Source organism: Melospiza melodia, chromosome 9 (genome assembly GCF_035770615.1).
Source record: "Melospiza melodia melodia isolate bMelMel2 chromosome 9, bMelMel2.pri, whole genome shotgun sequence".
NCBI classification, from domain to species: Eukaryota; Metazoa; Chordata; class Aves; order Passeriformes; family Passerellidae; genus Melospiza; species Melospiza melodia.
This window is the reverse complement of record NC_086202.1, coordinates 16,894,023-16,918,394: the sequence shown is the minus strand read 5'-3', so window position 1 is coordinate 16,918,394 and position 24,372 is coordinate 16,894,023. Positions and strand designations below refer to the sequence as shown.

General features: G+C 36.6%; 1 protein-coding gene across 1 annotated transcript in view; it reads left to right on the top strand.

Moving 5' to 3' along the window:
• Positions 1-20,195, top strand: part of KIF20B (kinesin family member 20B) — a 30,717-nt gene extending 10,522 nt beyond the window's left edge. Inside the window, exons 14-33 of the mRNA XM_063162847.1 lie at positions 42-181; positions 779-929; positions 1,854-2,079; positions 2,643-2,704; positions 2,888-3,007; positions 4,579-4,744; positions 7,781-8,978; positions 9,835-9,973; positions 10,254-10,376; positions 10,835-10,895; positions 11,524-11,649; positions 11,910-12,046; positions 13,006-13,161; positions 14,049-14,225; positions 14,779-14,943; positions 15,619-15,822; positions 16,175-16,252; positions 16,994-17,141; positions 18,511-18,653; positions 19,983-20,195. Coding sequence (XP_063018917.1) covers positions 42-181; positions 779-929; positions 1,854-2,079; positions 2,643-2,704; positions 2,888-3,007; positions 4,579-4,744; positions 7,781-8,978; positions 9,835-9,973; positions 10,254-10,376; positions 10,835-10,895; positions 11,524-11,649; positions 11,910-12,046; positions 13,006-13,161; positions 14,049-14,225; positions 14,779-14,943; positions 15,619-15,822; positions 16,175-16,252; positions 16,994-17,141; positions 18,511-18,653; positions 19,983-20,060 — 3,798 coding nt within the window. The 3' untranslated portion in view covers positions 20,061-20,195. The remainder of the gene's footprint in view (positions 1-41; positions 182-778; positions 930-1,853; positions 2,080-2,642; positions 2,705-2,887; positions 3,008-4,578; positions 4,745-7,780; positions 8,979-9,834; positions 9,974-10,253; positions 10,377-10,834; positions 10,896-11,523; positions 11,650-11,909; positions 12,047-13,005; positions 13,162-14,048; positions 14,226-14,778; positions 14,944-15,618; positions 15,823-16,174; positions 16,253-16,993; positions 17,142-18,510; positions 18,654-19,982) is intronic.
• Positions 20,196-24,372: the final 4,177 nt, after the last annotated feature.

The following is a 24,372-nucleotide window of genomic DNA, read 5'->3' as shown; positions in this document are numbered from 1 at the left end:
GGATTTCTTTATGAAAAGCATAATGCTACTTGTAATTCCAGATGCTGATGAATCTGGTAGAAGAGCTGAAGAACAGACTTATTACTGAAAAGCAAGATCAGTTACTGCTGGAAATGAAAATTCGTGAAGAAGTGGCACAAGAATTTACGAATTATTTTGCTCAACGGGAATTAAATTTCAAGTAAGCTGGCTTTAAGGGGTTTTAAAGCTACTTGTTAACAAAGTGAAAGTAAACTTGCTTATTTCATAAATCTCTTTGTTGTAAGAGACCACAATCTTCTCCTAGATCTGATCTTCTACTGCATCAATGTGTTGATTTCTGTTTGGATTATGAGCTCAGGAAAAATGCTCTTTAGAAAAGGCTTTGATTTTTCTGTGGGATGGGTAGGAATGTGTTTGTGTATAATTTTTAAATAGTGTTTTTTTCCTGTAGAACTCTTTCTAAGGAAAGAGCTGCTTTGGCAAGTTTTAGTAAGAGGGGCATTTACAAATTCTTTGGTTCCTTTTTATCTTAGTGATACTCCAAACATTGCTGTCTCAAGCAGCTTAGAAAAATGCTTTTTCTTAAGTGCTGTCCCTAATCTGTGTATTTGTATCCCTCTTAGTCTTCTGGTGTATGTGAAAAATACTTCTGGTTTAGGGTAGCAGCATTGTTTTGTGTATTGTTTTTTTGTGCCAAAATAACGAAAGCATCATTGTTAGTAGGCAACTGTGCTAATAACTTTTTAGCCTCTCTCATTGCCAGCTTTTATCTGACTTGTTTTTTTGTCTACTCTAGTAAGTGCCTTGCTAATGAACGAGAGCAGCTTGAAGAAAATGCTGAAAAACGCCTGGAAATCTTCAAGGAACTTGTAAATAGTTGTAGTAAAAATGCAGATGAAAAATGTGAATTACAAGATCGGCCTTGCAGTGAGCAAGCTGGACTTCTGGTATTTTTATCTGTCTGCCCCAAATGTCCCTTCTGCTAACTACCTGTTATGGTCATGGTATTTCTCAAGAAATACCAGGGATGGTTTCAAGGAATTGCACACAATATGATTGTGTCCTCAGCAAGATATATTTATCTTACTTAATAGATGAGACTGCTGAGCCTTGGAATTCAGGAATTTTAGGGGTTTTCTGCATTTCTCCAGCACAAAAGTGACAATTATTCTGTACAAAGAAATTGGGAGAAAAGCTGCAAAATTTTTATGCTATAAAATCCATTGCATTTAGTGCCTATTTAAAATCTGAGTCTGACTTTGTCCCACATATGGACTGTGTTGGAGTAGCCACAGAGGCTTCTCTCTTAGGGCAGTAGTAGCTACAACTGGAGCAATGAGACTTGTTCATCCCCTTAAGCCATATCTAGACTCTTAGCTTGAGTCTGTCTCTTGAGAGTTTGAAACCCTTTGAAAAAAACAGAGGCAAGATGCAAAGTCAGTCTTTTGGGTATCATTTACTGTGATAAGTTACTGTTACTTGACCTCACAAACTTTTCCTGTCATGTGAAAATTTCAGATGTGCTCTTTTTAAAAGAGTTTGCCTGCTCTGTTCATTCAATATTCTCATTGGTTTAAAATACACTAACTTTTGTAGTAATATTGGAGGGAATGTTTATGTGGAAATACAAGGGGAAATGTAATGGTAGGTAATGTTATGAAAATAAAGTAGCTTTAGCTTGGTACTGGAAACTGGTGTGTGAAGGTAGACAAACTGGCAGTCAGTGCATATGAACCCACAAAATGGTTTTGAAGTCAGAATTATAACTGTACTTATATATTAGAATTCCTAACAACGTTCCATATTTTCTGTAGAAAAAATGGCTTTTGTATAATTATTTGCCATTTCTAAATGAATTTAAATTCTTTCAGAATGAAGAAACCCGCACAGACACAGCTGCCTGCATTGATTTTGGGGGCGTTATTGATTCTCTGCAAAATGATATCACAGATATCAAAAATCAGGCAGAAGCAGCACACCAGTACATTGTGTCCTTAGAGGACTCACAGGAAACAATAGGTTGTCTTGAAAAACAGCTGGCAAAAATAACTGCTGAACTGGTTGAGACCAAGGAGGAGCTGGAAAAGAAAACCAAAGGTAGGCTGGATCTAAGTGTGATATGAAAGACACAAAAAAAGAAATTAAGTACAGTAAAATAGAAATATTAATCTCATTGTATGGGATTGTGTAAACAAATCATAGGTATAATGGTGCTAATCCATTGTTTTGTGTAAGTTCAGGTTAAACAATTCTATAGGCCTTGCTGATTTCATTTTTAAGATGAAACTTAAAATTGTTAACTGCAGACTTAAGAATTGTGGGGTAAACATTAAGGGTATTCATTTCCTTGTTGTATTATAATCCCTGTACTTCATGTTTTGCTGATGCAGTGTATTCAGGCATCATGTGGAACTTTGGAGGAAAAACTAGCAGCACCTCATAATGATCTCTGCAGAGATCTTGGGACGTGATCTGTATTTTGAATGGGTTGCAAGTCTCAGTTGTCCAGTTCAGAAAATGTAAAGAATTTTTGAAAAGTCCTAGCAGAAGTCACCTTGAAAATAAATGTATTCAAAAACTTCTGAAGTACCACAAGGACATGGATTACTGAGTAAACTGTGATGGCCGATTATGTTAAGCAGGCTTTTTTCCTGTTACAGGTTTTGAAGCACAGAGGGTTAAATTGGATGAATCTGCTGAACAACTTAAAGAAGCAACTGAGGTAACTTTCTCAAAAAAAACTTGTGCAGAATTGTTTGCTTTAATACAAAATTCAAATGACTTAAAATGCTATTACACTATGCTTCTAGCCCTTTTTTAAATATCAAGCATAGTTTAAGTGATCTTGCTTCTAAAAACCATGGTAGAGTTCAATTTAACGCTGGACTTGTTTTTCTTTTTCAAGAAAATGAATATACAAAATGAAAGGATTCAAGAACTGATTGACATTGTGAAGCAAAAAGATGAAATGATTATGAAACTACAAGGTCAGATAGCTCGTTCAGAAGAAACCATCAAAGACTATGTAAGTCTTAGACATCTTAATTGATACAAAAAAATCTTAACATGTGTTTACAGTTGACTTGACTTTGGAAAATTGGTATTTCTTTAAATAATTGCTATTTACTTCAAATGATAGCAGGTCAGTTGGCATTGAAACTAAAGCCACAGTGAAATGTTAGCAGGAGTGTGTGTAAATAATGAGACTTTCAGAAGTACTGATCTGGATTTATTATTGGAGGACTCTAGATGAGACTCTGCAGCGCCATTAAAAAAACATAAAAAGACCTGAAACTGTGAGGACTTAAAACAGTGGGAGTAGAGGAAGTGCATCACTGTCTGAATAAAAGAGGAAGAAAATGAAATTTTGGTACAACAAAAGGTCAATTTTAGTTTAAGTTAGAATTTAATAATGTAACAAAAGACAATAATTATGTAAATTAGGGTGGAGGGGGAAATCAGTGCATTCCACCCACCCCGAAGGTTGCTTGCACACTTTCAGGGGAAGGGTGTTAATGTGAATATTTTAAGCAGAGTTTGAATTAAGAAGGTATGACATGGATATCTCTGTTTTTGATGTGATTCATAAAACTTGAAATTCTATGGTCTAATGATATCTGCTGAATGCTGGAAGCTAGCTTGGCTAAATGTATACAGATAAAAAAAAAAAAAAAAAAAAAAAAAACCAAAAAACCAAAACAGTAAGAGGTTTTGTGGGATTTTTTAATTTGAGCCTGATGTCCAGCAACCTGAAGTAGTTTTGAGAACACTTTTAAGTGAAACTTAGTCAGCACTCTGATGCATTTCTCTTACACTGTAAACTCAAAGCTTTGGCTATAGTTATCTTGTGTTGTCTCTGCCTCACAGCTGCTTAACTTGTCCATAATAGTATGGAATGCTGCAGGAGTGAGTGGAGTGTGATGGCTTACCATTACTGCTCCTTCCAAGGGCAAGGCTTTAACTATCCAGTGGTTCCAGGAGGTTGTGTGGCATGAAATTTTAACATTTTTAACATTGTGTCTACTTATAGATGACTAATTGGACCTTGACAACCACGTGGCTTGTCACTTGTCATCTTGAAAGTAACCAACTTTTTTCTTAGTCAAATAAATATCTGAAGTATGTATAGCAGAACTGCCTAAGCTTTAAAGTTGCATCAAACATGTCATGACAAAAATGATTTTTGCTTTGCTGAAGGCTATTAAAGCTCTCAACTCTACCAACTGATCAGAATGTGATAAATTTATTTGAATTGACTGTGTACCCTTTTAACAAATTGGAAATTTCATCAACTCTTTTGACACTGGAAATAGTTTTTGGATGGTAAATTAAGTCATTTTAATGAAAGTTGTGCATTTTGTAGTTGTCTAGTCTCTTGCTCTGATTCCTATACAATGCAAAGTATTGTTTCTTAGTATCTGAAGCTGCAGGAGCTCTTGGTCTAACTAACTGATCCATCAGTGACTTTTCCTCTGATAACCCCTATGCACCTTACCCATAAAGGTTCTGTAAAAATATTTGTATAGAAAAAGCTACTAAGCCTTTTAAGTGTTCAATTTGTACAACTTTTAAGCAATTGATCATATTTTAACACAGGAGAACACTTTGACTACCAGTAAGAGAAAATTAGCAGAAAAGAACTCTAACCAAGTGACTGAAAGCAGCCACTTCAAGGATTGTGAGGAAACTGTGTTGGAAGTGGGAAGAAAACGTTGCTTGGAAAATAAGCCTACTGCAGAAGAAGAACCACCTACAAAGAAAGGTACAATTTCTTCCATCACTCAACAGGGGGTCTTCAAAAAAAGCTTGGTTACTATTCCAGAACAGAAGAAAAAAGCTGGGAAGTGTAAACATTATGCTTTGAGGAGATCTGCTCTGTTACGCTGTAAAAGGAAGTAACTGTTCTCTAAATGTAATCCCTTTTGCAGAGGACTGGCCCTATATCATTTACTCCTAAATGATTGAAATAAAATTTTAGCTTTTAGACTTTCCTTTCTGTTGCTTTTTCTTATCTGTGTATGTACCTCTGTACCCAGCTGTAGTTCTTGGGCAATTGCTTAACAGTTGTAGTACTAAATTTTCTGTTGCTGGACTTCTGAGAAAGTAACATCTCCTGCTCAAGTGTTTGAAAATTTCCTAAGCAACCATCAAAGGTGTCAATGACTTACTGATTGTTCAGTCATACAGTATGTGCTGTGAGCCTTGACATTTTGTTCTGTGTGTGTGCTGTGAACACACCAGCTCTGCTCAAGGTGATGGTGCTGGCAAAGGAGAAAAATTAATTTTGCTCCCATTCAAGTGGAAAGCTGAAGTCCACAAATGGTGTATTTTGTACAGTTCTCGTGCTTGTACTTTCAGTCCTTTTGCTGTTCTTGCTTTCTCTGTGAGCTTATCAGGTGAATAAAATATTAATAAGTGAGACTGAGCTATACGGGACTTGTGCAAAATGGTATTTGCAAGAGCTCTCTGCCTCTAACTTGACTTCAGGACCCAGCTTAGCTTTAATTTCTTGTAGAACTATGGAAAGCATATGCAAAAGGAAGGTGAGAGGCCTTTCCTTTCTGTTAAAGGAGAATTATCAAATTCACATGATCACAGAAAAATAAGGATCCAGTGAATAAACTGAATATTAAACTATCATTCATTACATTGTGCAGTTAAAAAACAAGGCAGCATTCACTGGGGTAGATCAGTTTTAAGTTTATGGTGCAAAGAGTTCTTGTAAAGGGGGTAACATTAGGCTGGCATTCAGGCCCTGCTGTGGGCCTTCCCAGAGCTCCATAATGGGCCCAGTTCTCTTCAACATTTTCATAAATAACTTTGATGCAGGACACAAAACTCTTTTTTAAGTTTGCCAATGATAGCTGTTGACTCCCTCAAAGGGTGGGAATCCCTGCAGAGAGATCTAGACAAATTACAGAGCTGGGCAATCACCAACCCCATGAAGTTAACAAAGACATTTCTGACTCTGCACCCGGGGTAGCAAGCCCTGGCTCTAAGTACAGATTAAGGAGTAAGAGGCTGGAGAGCAACCCTGCTCTTGATGATCCTTGAGGGTCCCTTTGAACGAAGATCTACTATGATTCCATTAACAAAGCACTTCATGAAGAGAATATTGAATTTGGGATGTTTGCTGTCCCAGAAGATGGGAGAGGCATAGGTATTCAAATTCTCAGATTGCAGGCCTAGATAAGCTAACAGCCAACAGGTGCATGTATGGATACTGAAAGACTTCAGCAGGATTGTATTGTCTCAATTCTTCAGTGTCAAGAAAGGCCTGTAGAAAGTGGCTGGGTCTGCCAGTAGTAGCAAAAGGAGGTGAAATTATTAGGTTAGGTCAGCTGAGGCTGTGACATCCAGTAGGGCATTTCTGGTTTTGTAAAACTTCAAGTGTCAATTGAAACCAAGACCAGGAACTTTAACAAACCCTGTGTTAAGGTACCTCAGTACCTCTTGCTTTTAGTGAGCTTGCAAAACTGTCCAGGGAGAGGAATGTGTTGTATTTTTCTTAGGACTACACAACTGGGCTTTCAGCAAAAACCATTTCCAAATACAAAATTTTTAATCTTGTAGGATTTAAAGGTATGACCTTATATGCTACAGTAAGGCTGCTGTTGTGGTTGAGCTAGCAGAAGCACTTGATGTATCTTATAATAGAAAAACTATGGACAAGCAGGAGAAAAGCATCCTGTTGACTTTCAAAAACCACAACACTGTTGCCAATGCTTCAGAATGGCCATTTGTTAGTGACTCAAATTGACTGTACAGCTTGTTGGCTGTGTTCAGAGGATGTTCCCATGCAGTACCCCTGTGCTTAGTGGTCCAGTGTGAGACTGCCTAACTCTACCTTACTGTAGTTACAGTACTCATTAGAATCCATAGTATCTCCCTGCAGTGCATAGTTGAGATAATCTAATCCTTGGAGATAGTCAGGCTTAATTTAATAGTGAAATATAGCATGCATTTTGCTACAGAAATACAATTGGATTGTAAAACAATTGTGTGAAATACAGCTGGAGTTGGTTTTGAAGGTGATGAAATATGTGTTATTTTAGTTAAAATGGCTCATTAATTCAGGGAAAGAGTCTTAAATTAATAAAACATGGAAATTTTGAGTTGGAATGACATGTTGTAAATCTTTCTTGGAGAACTTTACATGTAACATATTAGGTGTGGGCATTAATATATCCTTTTATCTAGTTTAGAAATGTGTTGAATACAGAAGAGAGGAAGGTTCCAGACACAAAGCAAAAAAGAAAAAACAACAAACAAAAAAAACCAAAAACAAAACAAAAAACAACAAGCCAAAAACTTGTGCTGGTCTTTTAGCAGAGCATGCATGAAACTTCTCAGACAGGTCCCCTAAATGGAGGATGGCTAATTGCTGGCTGTATTTAAAGGGATTGCTGAATCAGTGGAGATAGAAACTGGTTATCTCTGTGAATGTTACCTAGCTTATAGGTGTTGCAAATACTAGTGAAATTAGCTAGATTTTTCTGCTAGTGGAGCAGAATAGCAGGCTGGAATAGAATTGTAGCAAACTTTTTTTTAAGTCTTCTGAACACCTCTTTCTGCAAATTATGCCTAGAAGGCCAAGAGGCATTTAGTGCATATAAAATGTCTCAGAAAGTTCTAACAACTTGAAGCCTCTAAAATGCTATGAAAGTGAGGCTTTCGGGTGGTGCTAATTTTCCACACAGCAATTACAGTTTGGTGTTGCTAGTGACTTGTGTATTTTAATTACCTGAGCTGTACAGGGATTTATTTGTTCTTAATGTTGTTTTGGTTTTGTTTTTAGGAGATAAGAAAGAGAATTGGGAAAACTACTGTCTTGATCAAAAGAGAACTGATAGTTCTGAGACCTACGTGGAGATGCTAGCACTAAAGCAAAGAATTGAAACCTTGGAAGGTCAGATAGCTGTGCTTGAAGAACAGTGCCAAAGAGAAAAAACTGAAAAAGAAGAGTTAAATCAGCAGATAGCAAACTTGCACCTGAAACTCTCTGCTTCCAAAGAAAAGGCTTCTGGCTTAAGTGGAGAACTTCAACAATGTCAAGCTGAATATCAGGAGACTGTTTCTGAATTGGACAAACAGAAAATTATAAATAAGGAACAAGAAGAAAAGATTATTCAGCTAAATAATGAAGTAGCAGATGCTAAACAAAATATAATTGACAAAGTGTCACAAATTAAAACAATGCAGTCCCAGGTGGATGAATTGTATAAATGTCACTCAGAATCTTATGCTGTGGATATTGATTTAGTTGATGTGAAGGATTCCTTAGACCCAAAAAAAGATGAACCAGAGACAGTTCAAATGAGTCCTCCATCCATGCAGTTCCAAACTGCTTCTACAGCAGATCTGAGACAGGAGAGCTCCTTTCACTGCAGCATTGAAAGCATTTGGGAGCAATGCAAAATTATGATTAAGGCTTCCTCACAAAAAAGTCATCAGATCCAACAACTACGTCAGCAAGTTGCAGACTTAGAGAAGAGACTTCATGATAGTGACAATTACAATAATCAACTAAAAATAAAATTAAATGAAATTACAAATCAAGAGCATCAATCTGTAAAGGAAAAAGATCTTCTGAATCAATTACAAGAGCAAATCCAGAAGAAAACCCAGGATTTTGAAAAACAGGCTGCAGAAAATCAGAGAGTAATTTCACAGTTTCAGGAGAAAGTTGCCAGCTATGAGGGAGAAATAAGAGATCTTACATCCCTATTGGAGGCTTCTAGGACTAAAGATGACAGGATGAAAGAGTTAGAAGAAGAACTGAAAGAAAAAGAATCTACTATTTTAAATCTAGAAAGTAATACAGTAGCTCTGCAAGAAAAATGTGCCAGTGTAGACAAAAAACTGAAAGAACTCGGTGATCGAGAAGCAGATTTGAAGGATGAAGTTGTGCAGTTGAAGAGCAGTCTGGAGACCATGAAACATGTTCTTCAGGAAAAGGAGAAAAATGAGTGTGAGCAAATGCAGTCTATAGAACTGTAAGTAAATAATGAGATTATTCCTAACACTGTAAGAATAAAATTAAGTTAAAACTGCCTTATATGAACATTACTTTGACATACCACATTTGCATGTTTATGAACTTGTTAACCAAACTGCTTCTTTATGAAATTTCTATACACTGCTTGAATTTTGCATTTGCATAGTCTGCAGTCTAAGTTTTCCTCACCTGTTTGTATATTCTTTCAAAAATATATATCTAAATTATGTGGAACTATTGCGCAGGAAAATAGGAGCATACAATAAAATTAATTATTTGGGGATTTGGAATAAATTTGTTGCAGACACTTTCTGAAAGAAATTACACAGTGCAATATTATCCTGTAATTGTATAAAAACCTTCCTTTAGTTAGTTTAAAAGTCTGAAATGTGCTACTGGAAACTCCTTGAAAAAATGTGATCACTTTAAATTAACCCATTAAACTTATTTACTTTGCAGAACTTGTGATGGCAGGATTTATGGCAGTGTTATTGGGTTTCTTTCCACTTTTTATTCATCTTTATACTTACAAGCGCTGAAATGTAATTATCAACTTTAAACTTACTTGCTTTTAACCTGGGACTTTTCTAATTTATAAGGTCACCTAATGATAAAAGTGATGCCTCTACTGTGCTTAAAAAGATAATATTTTTAAAAATTGAGTGTTCAGAAGTGAATCTGAGCAGTTTGTTACTTCAGGCTCATACAGTAAGACATTGAAATGCAAATGTAAAATTCTAAAGCTTGTTATTGATCTGATAGAGCTGAGATTCTATTTGCTAATAAAACCAGCAAAGAGCCTGAGCTAACATGTAAGACTAATGTTATTTATGTCTCTTAATTTCTAACCCAAGGCTGCGTAAAGATCTTTCTGAAAGCTCTGCCCTTGTACAAAGTTTGAAAAAAGATTTGCAGAGGAAAGAGGAAGAATACACAGATTTGAAAGAGAAGTTTTCTGATGCCAAGAAACAAATTCAGCAAGTACAAAAAGAGGTTAGTAACCATAGGCAAAATGTTTCTTCTGCAAGTTTGGGCCTGTGTTATTAAAACCTGTTTTCACAAACCTCAATCTATGGATGTTAAAAGCGATTCATAAAAAGGCTATTTTTGAGTGATACATTTCAATTATCTTCCCTTGTGCCACTACCAGCCCCTGAAATTTAATGAAGATGCTTGCAAAAATTCAATTTAAGTAGTTAATTATCTAGATAACTTACAGAGTTTGTAAAGGGCTTATAAAGAAATGTAATTTTTGCTTTCTCTCTTGTTGCAGGTGTGTGCAATGCAAACTCAGGAGAAATCCTTGAGGAAACAAGTTGATGAACTTGAGAAAATTAAAAAGCAGTTTAGTGACGAATTAGAGTTCAAACAGCGCACAATCTTGCAACTTAAAAAGGTATTTTTAGAATAAAATTTTACTTGCTCTTAATCTTTTTTTAACTCATCTACTAATGAGACAAGTTTTCAAAGCAGCTGGAGAAAGCTTGCAAAAGGTGGGGTAAAAATAGGAGTAGCCAGCTGAAATAAGTTCTAACAGGTGAATGAAAAATGTTTAAAGAAATTCTTACGCAGGACTTATTTAAAACAATTTGACAATTGGTCTAGTAAATAAATAGTTAATACCTGCAGAGTGTCTGATTAGTGACACTTAGATATGTTAGTACTAATGTCTCTATTTTTAAACAGCTGGAGTCCTACTTTATATGAAGAACTTATTCATTGCCACTATTTGTCTTAAATGCCTTATTTATTATTTATTAATTTCAAAATGAAAAGCTATTAATTTCTAGCATATGTATGTGTTTCTTTCAGCATGTTCTAATTTCTATAATTTGCTTTCAATGTGATATTCAGGAGCAGTTCAACAAAGAAAAGCTGGAAGAAATCTCCAGACAGTATGAGAAAACACATAAAGGTCAGAAACACACAAAAAATTGGAACAATTTTAGTTCTATGTGCAATGACAACATAATGAGTGATCATGTCAATAACAAATTTGAAAAGTGTTATGTATTTGTATTTTAGAGCAGAGGCACTCCAACTTGGATGTTAAAATCTCAGAGTCAGAAAATAATTTTCTTTGAATTGTTACTAGATAATATTTGTAAGGAAATAAACAGTCTCAGATTAAGAAACGTAAGCAGAGAAAATCTTAGTGTTCATTTAGTCAATGCTGGGATTTATTTGGTTTTATTCTAGTTGTCCATTTTAGCAAAAGCATGAACTGGCACACTAATGTGTATGGTAGCACAAAGTTTCTGCAGATTTGATAAATATTTAGGGGTTGAACAGTAGTTAGTTTCTCATCGCCATACAAGCCATGTTTTGGTGTTTTAACACCAAAACACACACCTAAGTTAAACTGGTGAGAATAGAATCACTTAAGAATTTGGGATCTGGAAATTTCTGTATAGATGTTCTATTTCCTGGTAATAGAGCTTTTGATCTCAGGGAGTGGAGAAATGACTTGTAACTGAGCCAGTTTGGGAGAATGGTGGGAACTAGGAGGAGGCTCATCTGTAAATTAATTTTCATATTTTCAGATCTGTGTGCAAAGGAAAAAATAATTGAAGATATGCGGATGACATTAGAAGAACAAGAACAGACTCAGACTGAACAAGATAAAGTGCTTGAAGCCAAATTAGAAGAGACCAACAGATTGGTTTTGGGTAATCTCTCCATGGAAGGGAACAGGGAAGGAAAATGGCTTTGAATGTGTACTGTGATAGCTGCTTTACATTTCTGGTTTTACTTAGCAATTGCTATTTAGGTGTTACTTTTTCCAAAACAAACAGTAATTTCCTAAAAGGCTTCTGTTGTCTGTAATCATAGCTGATAAATCCAAGCAACTTTAGTAAAAGGATGGAAATGTGTTCAAGTACATGTTTAAAATAATACATTATATAAACTCATTTTGTGTTCTTCCTAGAACTGGAAGCCTGGAAGCAGAAATATAGAGAGCTGAATAACCAGTGCAACAGTGACTGGCAGCAAAAGATGAGCAAAAATGAGGAGAAAACCATAAATGAAGATGAGGAATTCACAAAGCTCCAAAAAGAACTGGAGGTAAAACATAATGATATAATTCATACTTAAATCTAAGGCCATAACACCCATTTAAGGAGTCTAAGTTTCTTTGGTGTCACTGTCTTCAAGAGGCCAGGGCATGATATGGCAAGTGATTACACTGGTAAATGAAACCTCCTTGCAAGCATCTTTTCCATACAGCATCACTGATGCCCCACGGAGTGCACCCTGCCCTGTGTTATGCTGCTGCTGTGCACAGGGCTTCTGTAGCTGCTTTCTCCTTACAGCTGTCTTAATCCAACTCCTGATATCAGTTCCAGGGATCTCTCCTGTCAGTTGCTAAATCAAACTCTCCCAAGATTTTGTGCTGGCTGCATGGCTTGTAAGCCCTTCCTGTAAGGCTGAGGCCTTTCCTCTAACTCTCCTTGGATTAGAAAGGAGACTTATTTTCTAAGCAACTTTTCAGGTGCTTCCTGTCTTATGTGGTAAAATGTCTGACAAGAGGTTTGATTGTGTTAGAAAAGGAGACTAAGTTGCTGTGGATTGAGGTGACATTCGTAGGTAGATGCTGTCTCTGCCTACCATTCAAACTGTCCTGCATTGTTTCCCTTTCAGTCTTGAAGCAGAGATTAGTTTTCTAGCATGTCCTTTCAGGCAGCATAAAAGCTTGGGGATTTGTAAGGTAGAAGTGTCTGTTTACCATTACTTTTGACATATGTGTCTGTGATTGACCCAAAATGCTTTGAGGAAAAACATTCTATTCCATGAAGGTGTGTCAGTCTGAATAAGAAATGCTGAAAATTGATAATCTTTTGCAATACAGAAGAGCAAGTATTATACACTGAGTATACTACGTGTACCTGGGAGTATGCTAGAGTAAATCTGTGCTGCTGTATCTGTTATGTTTTTGAAATTAATCCATTCAATGGAATTCTGAATTTTAAGTCTTTTTTTTTTTCTGTCTACTTATGGTTTTATTTCTGGTTTCATCAAATTAGGAAAATGAGGCAAAGTATCAAATTGATCGGAAGAAGTGGCTTGAGGAAAAAATGGGACTCATAAATCAAGTAAAAGAAGCTGAGAACCATCGCAATAGGGAAATGAGAAAGTTTGTGGAGGATAGAGAGCATCATGTGAAGCAACAAGCAGAAATTGTAAGTGACTTTGTCTCAGCAGTGTCCTGTAGTGTCTTTTGTGCAGAGTAAATGACTTGGCAAGTGTTGAACAGTGGGGGCACTTGAGAGTAGCTGGCCTTTGTCTGTTCCCTTACTTTCTCACATGACAAAACCTGGATGAGGTGTTCTAAATATGAAAAAGGAAGACTAGGAGGCGCATAAAATGAAAAATCTTAACACATAATGGAAATTAACATGCCTGTTCCTTCCCATTCCATCACGTTATGAAGTCTTCAAAGTTCATTCTATGTGTAAAACACCAATAAATAACCCACACTTAAATGACTGGCTCCTTAAAAGCTTAGAAAGCTTACTTTGGAAAACACTTAGTCAGTATGCTGTGGTAGTATGTGCTAGCACTGGTGAGACCGATAGTTACAGACTAAGGCACCTTGTTCACTGGACTGCAGCAAGGTTGCAAATTTTTAATCAGTTGAAATTATTATATGAACTTCTGCAATCTAAAATTACATTTGCATCTAGAAGTAGTTAGCAATGCCTTTGTGAACCTGCAATCAGTACAGGAGGATGTTAGGAGTTTACAAGTAATTTTACTTTATTTGTCACTTTTCTTGTCTGATAATTGTAATTTATAAAATCTTCAAGTGAGCAAACAGGAGCTGTGGTTTTCAAAAAGAAAATCCTCTCACAAGGAGTATAAATACAGATTTTCTAGTTAAAACATGGCTTACTTTTCCATATTTGTACTGAAACTACTTCTGTGTGAGCTTTAGAAGATCTGCATAGTCTCTTAAATTTACTAAAGCCATCAAATAGTAGTAACTGTGCAAAACAAAACCAGCAGAAGAGTTCAGATACTGTGTAGAAGTGGTGTTCTATTCTAAGCTACCTTTTTTAATGTTTAGGAAAGACTTGCTGCACAGCTTGTAGAGAAGGACAGCAATCTTCAAAAGTGGCGTGAGGAAAGAGATGAGCTAGTAGAAGCTTTGGAAGTACAGCTCAAGACTTTGGCTTCTAGCACCATAGAAAAAGATAAAGAAATAGAAAGGCTGAAACAGGCTGCACTAATGCCTTCAGAAAAGGTCAGTTTTCTCTTTTTGCTGCGTGAATTTTTGAGAGTTTTTTGTTACCCATTGATTCTGCAAAATATTATAGTTGCTCTTTGCATTTTGGCTCTATTTTTTGTTCTTAAACACTGTCATATTGAAACCATTTGCAGCTAATTTAAAAAGAAAAGCTTTACGTTTGTTTGCAACTGAATTTGTAATGGTAATTGGAGTTTGAAAGTATTTAGTAGTTCAAGTAAACACTCTTGTGAATTTGGACTGGATATCTGTAATTCTCCCATTTGTTATCTTTTTCACAGCACCAAGAGCTTCATGAGCAAATGGGTGGTAAACTTAGAATTCTAAAAAAGCATAGTAAAATTGCAAGTTTTGTTATGTTTCCTTAGACTCTTACAAGGCTTTTCTTCACTTTACATAAAGGCATTAAATTATTGGCTGTGTGTTGGATACCTGACTGGTTTAGCCTGCAGTTATAAAACTGTCATGACCAAATAATCATTAGATGCTCGTGATATTACTTTCTCTTGACAGTCCTGAAATTTGTGGCAATTTTTGCTATGTTTATTAGGATAAGGAAACTGACATAGAAGATCTAAAAAAACAGCTGGCAGAGAAAGATGACTTTATAAAGGAAATGAAACAGCAGATTAACCATGAAAATCCTCAGTCTTTGGCAGAAATACCTTTACTTGAAGAAGGACAAGATAAAATTGATCAGTCTGTAAACAAAGAGGTCTGTTTGTTTATGTATTAATGATATGTTAATAATTCTGTTGTTTTTTTCAGTATATATTTCTGTATATAGTTCTGAAAATTCCTGGGAATGCAGTGCTGCTGGGATTCTGGGTGGGATTCCCTCTCAGAATCCCAGCAGAGCCTGTTGGAGAACTACCTTCTGGCTTTCCATGAGCTTTGATCATTTTCTTTAAGGAGAAGGTTTCACCTTCAGGGTGAACCAACGTAAGAAGGAACAGCTGGAATTCTCCAGAAGGGAAAGAAAGCTCCTTAAAGATCAGCTACAGAAATATTATCCTATTCTCACAAAAGCTGCTGTTTTATTACTGCCTAGTTCCTAAGGAGCAGCAGAATTGAGATGGAGACAATCACAAAGGGCTTCTGTCCTTGAGGAAAAAATACTTTGAAACAAAGTATCAGGCTAAGGAAAATTCTGTGATCATAGATAGAAAAAAGTTAAAATTTAATAAAAAAGGTTTTAGATAATAAGGCTTCAACTCTGCTGTAGTTGGTTTCTTCACTTCTGTTGTAATTGTTCCGAAAGCTAACAACTGGAAAATAGAACACCTACTTTGCAATCCACTGGGAGGTGGGGGGGGTGATATGTATTATATAGTATTTAACTCATAATTAGTTAAAATCTTGTTTTCATCCGTTTTCCACATACCTGCAGGACCATTCTGAAATTGTCCTTGATTCTACTGAAGTGTCCACAGAGGATGGAAAATCAAGTCGGTTCCCAGAACCAGAGATGGAAATCCAGTTCACACCTCTGCAACCCCATAAGATGGAGGTGAAGCACCAGGGCAGCCCCTCACCAGTTACAGTGAAAATGCTCAAGCCAAGAAGGAAAAGGAAGAGTGTAGAGATGAATGAGGTGTGAACTCAACCAACTGACAAAATCTGTTGTGCAGCTTACTGTGATCATTTATTAAAACTCTAACTTCTCATTTTCTGCTGAGATCCCAGGGATATACATAGGGTTTTATTTAAACCCCATGTCTCCCAAGTGCTGGATCTCTGGCCTGCATTGAATAAGGTCACAGACTTCAGCTGATCCAGACTCTGTCTCCTTGTGCCTGATTTGCACTTTCTCTTTACCTTTTTGCATTTCTCTCTCCTGGATAGTGCCATTTCTTGCTGTCTCCAGCTCTGATCTCTGGGATTGCAGATCAGTTTGGTTTAGGTGGTCATTGGTATCAATTATAATTTCTTCTAATTTTCTTTAGGATTTTGTGAAGAGTGAGAACAAGAGAAATGCAAAACCTGCTATGGCTGACTCACCTTCTACAAGCAACAAAAAAATGGTATGATTTTGTTCCATTTTTGAAGTCAGTTTGGCCTGTTTTGTAAAGGTAGGCTTGTGAAGAGCAAATATTTTGCCAAAGTATCTTATTCTTATCCATGTATTTCAGCAGGATTCTTCAATGTTTATGGTGTCTTTCTGCTAAACTCTATAAGCTAAAGGGTCTGTATTTGCCAAGAGTGTGTAGTGTCCCAGCTGCAGTGTGCAGTGATTCAAAGGGGAAGGATGTTGTATATTGAATAGTTAAAAAGACTAGTTTGAGCTTGTTTGAGTGTGATGTTATAGGCAATGCCTTTGAAGTAAAACTAAAGTTTTTCCACATATGTGGCAACTATAAAAAGATTCTTTTAGGCCTTAGTAGTAATCTGGGCAGGTTCAGAAGGTGAGACTTTTATTTGCCCCATCAGATTCTTTTATTTCTAATTAATACAATAGAATTATAATTAGCTGTCAAGTAAAATACAAGTTTTAATCTGCCTTTGAAAAAAGAAAACTCCTCTGTTTACTGTATGATTCATGCTCTTAAGTGTATTCTGTGAAACTTGGGTGATTTTCTTTCTTCTGGGTGTAAAATGAGGTTGTCTACATTACTTGCTGTAGTGATATCATTACTAAATTGAACAAAGGTGTCAGTAGCAAAGCTCAATGTGTTAGCTTGAAAATGACATTGAAGTAAAATGAAAAGAAGCTTGAGGATTAAGGCAATTTTCAGCTAAAACAATGATCCTGTCTTTCTGTACAGATGTCTACTGCACAATCTCTTAGAAAAGAATACTCCTTAAGAAGGCAAGAATCCACGCTAAATAAAAAGTCATCTAGGAAGAAAGATGGGACCCTACAGAAAATTGGTGATTTTTTCCAAAGCTCTCCTACTATTATTCACTCTAAAGGTTTGTACAGTATAAATAAGGCTTATTTCCTAATCTCTGGCTGCTGTAGAATGGCAGAGAAGAAAAGATTGTCTTGGTTGTGAGGACCACATAATTCTAAAACTTAGGTTAAGTGTGAAATATAAACCAGGTGGGATGAAAGATGCAGTGTGAAATATGTGCATATTTATCATGAAATCAATGATAACTTTTGGGGCCAAAATGTTGGAGTTACTCTTCACTTATTTACATGTAAAGGCAGTTTTAGAAACTTGCCCAGCTGCTGTGAAAAAATCAAGGACTGAATCCAAACTCCAAATCTTACCTCATTCTATAAGCAGTCTCTTGTTGCTGTGAAAACTTTATTAATGTTTTTTGATGTATGTTAATTTATGATATCTGAAAGCCAGTGACTCATGAAAATATTTGGAAGGTTTCATTAAGCTGAATATAGAGCAATTAATGGATTTTGTTAAGTTTAGGTATAGCCTTGGGAAGATAAATGGCTTGGACTTTCTGTTGAAGGGTATGTTTTTACTCTTTCCTACAGTAAGAATGATCTCTGAGTAAAAGAGTGCTTGTAAAAGAAATTAAAAGTAACAGGGGCCACAAGGAATCACCAGTGTTTAATTCTAAAATACACTGTTATTTATTTGAAACAAAGTTGGTAATTTTTTTAATGTGGACAGTTAAAATAAACTCCTGTACCAACATGAAAGCTTGTCCTGCTACAGAGTACATCTTAAATCTTCTGACATAATACAGTCTGGATAATAACTGTGTGAAATTTTTTAAAATTTCTGTTTGTCAGATTGGTTCCAGGAGCACAGTATGTATTATTATAAATGGAAGCCAAACTCAGACTACTAAAAATTTCATTCTTAATTTGAATACTCAATTTGAGCAAATGAGTTCTGTTTTGTAAACTTTATTACTGTGTTCTGTATGGTTTCCCTCTTTTTATAACCCTATTGCATATTTCTTATTTTTCTCTTTTTTTTCTAGTACATATACTCCTCTCTTTATAGAGCTAGTACTTGTTTGATTAAACTGTAAAAAGGTATAGAAGAAATTGACTGTACACTGTGCTTGTGTCAGCACAAAAGTTAAGCCTGTTGTTCAACTTAGTAGTCTTTAAGTGAGGTCTGAATCCTAATTGATTTTTAATGTGCTATTTAAATGTGTCCTTTAAACTTTTGCACCTGAAGCTACAGAAAATGGCTTCCAGCTACAGAAAACTGGTAGTCAAATACCAGTTCTGAATTTTTATACTTGAACTTTGGTGTACACTGGTTTAATTTTTAAACTGTTTTAATAAAGCCTACTTTATTCATTAATTTTGAGGCTCACAAAACCATGACATGTATTTATGATAAAATTTGTCTTCTAGCAAAGAAGCTTATTGAGACAATAAGCTCTCCCAAGTCTGCAGAACAAGAAAATGTCAAAGAAAATGAGCTCAAGCCAAAACGAGCTAAGAGAAAGCTGTATACAACTGACATTTCTTGCCCTCTGGATATCCCTAGTTCTTCAGTAAGTGATTAAGATTCCTATTTTGCTCACTGTAGTGTTTTTCTGTAATCTTAAATTAAAACTAGCTATTAGGAGAAAAAGACAAATCTGAAGGTCTAATCAAGTTGCAGAAGACATTTGAAAATACCAACCTAGGTATTTTTTGTACATAACCATTCCTTTTGGTCTTTTCTGTCTGCTGTTTTACTAATTTTTTTCTGTTTTCTCACCTGTCTTTGACTGCTGACTGACTGTGTAGGTGATACAGCAATGACAGAGATACCTTCACATCTGAATTCACAGATACCTTGTAGTATGTGCAGGATTACTTTTTCTCTGCTACAGCAGTGAAGTCTTAAATTGTTTTTCCAGTAGTTGCAGTTCATCTAAGTGTGTAATAAAATATATATATTATTATATTTGTATATATATATATATTTTATACATAAATAAGTAGCATAGAGGGAGAACAGAAATAGGGACTAGGAAGGCATCCACAGATTTGGAATGACATGATTGAAACACAATAAAGGTCTGCATGTACAAATAACTTCACAGGTGAGCACCAAAGATATTTTTCAATTCCATTTATGCCCAGGTGATATTTGGGCATAGCATGTGGATACATCCATGCTTTTCAAAGCACAGTCTAAATAGCCTTCTGGATGTGTTTTAATTTTGTGGCTCTAAACCAGTCTGAGTCTTGAAGGCCAGAGTTTGATGTGTTGTTTCAGAAATCCAACTTTATGGTTTATACAGTAACTGTAGTGCTGAGCATTCTTCTCTCTGCTGGAAGTACATCTCTTCATTCTATTCCTTCCTTTCTTCCCTATGCTATGGTAAGCAATTGCCCATAGATTTTTCTGTAAATTGTATGAATGGATGCAGCAGAACCCACAATGCTGTCCATAGGAGGAAGAAGTGCTGAGCAAAATGAGCTAAGAAGCTTGGAAGTGAAATAAAAGGTGCAAGACTGAATCCTGGGGAAGTCAGAGAAAGCTAGAGACATTTAAGTTTAAAATTTTAGCTTTCTGGACACTTCCTGTATCAGAAAATGAATATTAACCCAGCACCACTGGGTTAACTCCACAAAACCATATTCTCAAGGGCTACATCTCCACAATTTTTGAACACTTCCAGGAATGGTGTTTACACCACTTCCCTGGCCAGCCTGTTGTACTGACTGACCACCCTCTCACTGAATGGGTAAATTTCACCAGAGTGACTCAGGCAAACCTCTGGAAACAAATTCTGGGAAAAACTATTCTGTTGGGCTCACAAGTCTAGAAGGTGAATGTCATTTGTCTCTGAAGAATGCTGAATAACAATCCTTTAATCCATCTTTTTCAGATCCTTATAGAACAGAAAGAGAAGGAAAGTGATCATCTAATCATCAAGCGACGGCTGCGATCAAGAATAGCAAAATAACCTTGCAAAAGTGTGTTTATATTTCTTAGCTAGGGCCTGTTCCCATTGTATTATTCCAGCTTGTCCTGTGTAGGAAGCAATAGATATTTAGTCATGCTTCAAAATCTGTATATAGTTGTATAGAATTGTTCTGACTCCATTAAAATGATGAAGTACAAAAAACCTTGTGTGTAAAACTTTTTTTGTTTGCTTGAAGCAGCATCTTTGGAAGTGTTCATAACTTACTCATAATGCAGTAAGAGCTGTGTCTGTGTGGAATGGTGTAAATTTCTTTTTTTAAGGCAGCCTATCTACCTTGACTTTGAGGGGAAAGAAATGAGTACACATTGATCCTTGTATAGCCTTAAATTCTTCTAAAATATTGAAAAACTTGCTTGCCTCAACTTCAGCTCCTTTTTGGTGAAATTTTTTTTATTCATCCTTATGCTACTCCAGTTACAAAGTGAAAGCTTCTGGAAGGAAAATGTGAAGACACTACTTCATAGAGGTCAAGCCTTTATCTTTGGCTAAAGAACACAAGGAGGAACAGTGGCACCATTTGATCAGAGAGGGGGTGACTTTCTTGAGTTAAAGTGTGAAAGAGGGAGCAGAATATTTTTGGGGTGATCGTTCAGTGACGGGACAGCTTTCCATAGATAATGCAAGTATTTGAGCAGGGTTGTCGCCTGGCCGGTGCTGCGGGAGAGGAAGCCCTGAAGCGCTCCAGGGCTCGGTGCCCGGGAGGTGGCGCCGGGACCCCGCGCACGGGCAGCGGGGCCGGCTTTGCCCTGCGCTGAAACCCCTCTGATCCTGCTGACATGAGGGAGTTACTTGAGAGTGCCTGACGGGAGCCCTGAAAGCAGCAGCAAATAGAATACAGTTTTATTTTATGAAGAAAAGACAATTACAGTTGCTATACAAATTAGTTGTTCTTTGCTTGTAGACTTATGATATCGAGGTTTGTGTTCCAAGGGGAAAAAATTGGTGAAGGAAAAGAGAAGTTATAAATTTATATTTAAATGCCTCATTAAGTTTAACTGCTTGGTGTTAATCAGATACTTCTGCATGCAGATGCCAATGTGGAAGCTAGTACTGATCTCAAGAGGGATCACAGAATCAATCATGTTCCTAGGAGAGACAGGCAGCTACTACACAAGTACCAAACCAAGGAATTTATAGAAGTAGATGCATTTGAAATTACCCATTCTGGAGGGGTTTTTTTAACCTGTTCCACGTATAAGAGTTACAATATAACACTGTTTGAACTTTGTGAGAAACAGATTTCAGAAGTCTGAATACTGTAAGAGGGTGCATCAATATTTTATTCCACTGTGAAAAGTGTGTGCTGCATCTATCCTATATTGCTTATTTTGATTTGGGTTTTAGGACAGTGCTGAAAAGGGGGGGAAAAGTACTAACATGGGAGGCAAAAGTACCTAGAAAAAAAAGAATCTGATGAGATAAAAGCTGCTGTCTCCTTCCAGAGTTAATGAGACGTGGACGAATGCTTCTAGGAGACAGCAGTGTGACTCAGGACCAGATTGCAAAATCAAACACTGCAACTTGAAGTGATCACAAGGCCATTGAAACTGACTCTGATTAACTGCACTCTGTGAATTACTTAAGCTGATTTTTCCATTCCAGAAATCTGAAAGTTATTGACTATGTGACATTGGAGGCAGGGGCATAGTAGTGAACAATCTAGAACAAGACATGCTAGTTGGGTTTCACCTATATCTAATATTTATTTGTGATTATATCACAGAAGAGCTTTTTTTTTTTTTTTTGTAACCCCATTTTCATAATGAAAACAGCCTCTTTTTCACTCTAACGCCTCTCCTTCCCCCCAGTAGTGTATTTATTTATGCTCTGCTGCTACAAAATTGACCTTTTAAAAAGGTCAGTGTTTGGTGATTATCAGACTTATTTGTGTGCGTTTTCATAATGCACAATTGGCAGGGAAGATAAGTTCCTTCACTTAAAAGAGTAATTGAACATTTAACATAGCAGTTTTATCAGTCTGACACCTTCTGACACTTAACTGGTGTGACAATAGGGTATCATCCAAAGTTATTGGCAATTTTGTAAAACAAAATTGTGTTCAGTGAGTTCCATCGTGACTCTTTGTGAGGTGATGAGAGCAAGAGACATTATCACTACACAAATTCATTTCAGCACTGCTCTTTTGGTAGCAGGAGTCCCTAGCAAACAACAGTGCTGGCTCCTCTCTCTCTCCATTCCTGTGGGCTGCTGCAGTGCTCTCAGCCAGAGCCCGGCTGTGGGCACTGCAGAGCACTTGGCCAAGGATCAGATAAACTGGCTGGCTTGTCATTTCTACAAAGTCTCTGAGCTCTCTATTGCCCTGTGATAAGTGGAATAAAATTACCCACATTTATTCCCAGATACATCAGCCTTTTAACATCTAACATGATGTTACTTTTCAGATTTTGATGAATTATTTAGACCATGATTTCATTGGAACTGAGATTTTGCATCTAAATGCAAGAAGTGTTTGGAGGTCTCAGGCTTTGCTCAACACATAAGAGGTCCCAACTTCCTTCTCTAAAAGAAATATCATAATCACAGTCCAAGTCTTTCCTTATTGGAAGAAACTTTTTATGATCATCTGTGGGAAATGAGGTTTCAGTGACTGTTGAGATGCTGCTGCACATGTTGATATTCTCCCTTCCTCCCCCAAGAAGCTCTGGCTTTATCACCATGATGATTTGGACATATTTTATCTCTATCTTTGTATCTGGAATTTAAGATCTTCATGAGGAAGAGATAAAAAGGACCATGCCTTTACTTTCTACAGAAGGAGCATGCTGCTTCTGAAATAGGAAAAGTCTTTGAAAAGTGGCTTTGAAGAAATCTTATGCTTTGAGCATTTCTGGGTTTTGAAATAGAGGCAGTGACCGAATTCCTGAGGAAAGCGGTTTTACAGAGACACCTCTGTGCTCGCAGGTATTTGGAAAAGTCACCTGTTCCTCTTTTGGCAGTAAAGAATGTCACTGGGCCTGATCTGATAGCATTGAATGTGATGCTCATGTGGGTACTTGAAAAAGATGTGTTCCTCTCTGGAAAAGCACAGAGCTGTGCCTGTTGGATGTCCCAGGAAATGCTTCACTTGTTAAAGTGTTTCTGTCTTTCCCTGTGCTGAGAGGTCAAGACAAAGACTCTCTCCTTTAGTCACCCATTTAAGATTTCCTGTTCTGAAGTGTGAATCACCCAGGACTCAGACTGCAGAGCACTGAGCACCAAGAAACAGTCTGGGGCTGATTGCTTTGGGTGGTTCAAAGAAGAATTTTGAAATTAGGGAAGTGAAGGCTTTGTGGAAACTCGGTGAGCGAGATGTTCTGGATGTCTTTCTTTACAAGTGGTCTATCTAGCTAAAACCCCTTATCCAAATAATAAATTTGAATGATCCTTGCTTTCCAAACAACAATTTCAACTGTTTAGAAAAAAAATGGAGATTATGCTTTGAACATAATTTATTTCATCTTTTTAAGTATCTAATGTGCATGTGTGAAATAGCACATGGTATTTATTTCCACTAGCATCTCTTGGTAATGTCAAGATGATCAGTAGATGTTCTCATCACTAATATTGACTGTTAAACTTCTTGCTTATGAAGAAACACCCAGTGAAATGCTGACTCCTGCAGACATTGCTTATACAAAGCTGGAACACTGATTTCCCAGCAGGAAATCATTGGGACAATCTGACACAAAGTTTTCTCTTCCGTGTAGATTAAATTTCATAGTCAGACTCTAGTGATGCAAATAAGTAATAAAAAATTAAATAGCAAGTACAGTCAGTCTCTGATTCTCATGACAGCTTTTGAAAGAAAAATCCTGGAGTTGAATTTCCCTTAAGGAGTAACTCTTGTTTACTAATGCAGTAAACATAACAGATGAAAGAAATATCTGTTATACAGATATTGCCAAAATACAAAGTTCTTCGTAACTTAAACATTTCAGTCTTGTGGGAGGTAGAAATCTCTGTTCCAGTAAAAGATAGGCAAGCCATACTTCACGGAAGCTGTATTTGCTTATAATTTGCAATTTACAGACATTAAATGTCCTGCTTGATTCAAACACATTCACAATATTTAATCCTCAAAGATTGTCACCCTGATTTTTTAAGTTTTTCTAAGCCTTCTCATGTTTACATTCTTGTAATGAACTTTCTCACACACTTTATGTAAATAACTCATTGTTTTGCATTCTTTTATGGAGGAGGAGAAATTTGATGGACTGTTGGTTTGTCCAGTGTCATTGGAGAGGTGGCACTGTCATCCTCCAATCCACTGTCACTGTTGGAGATCTATGAA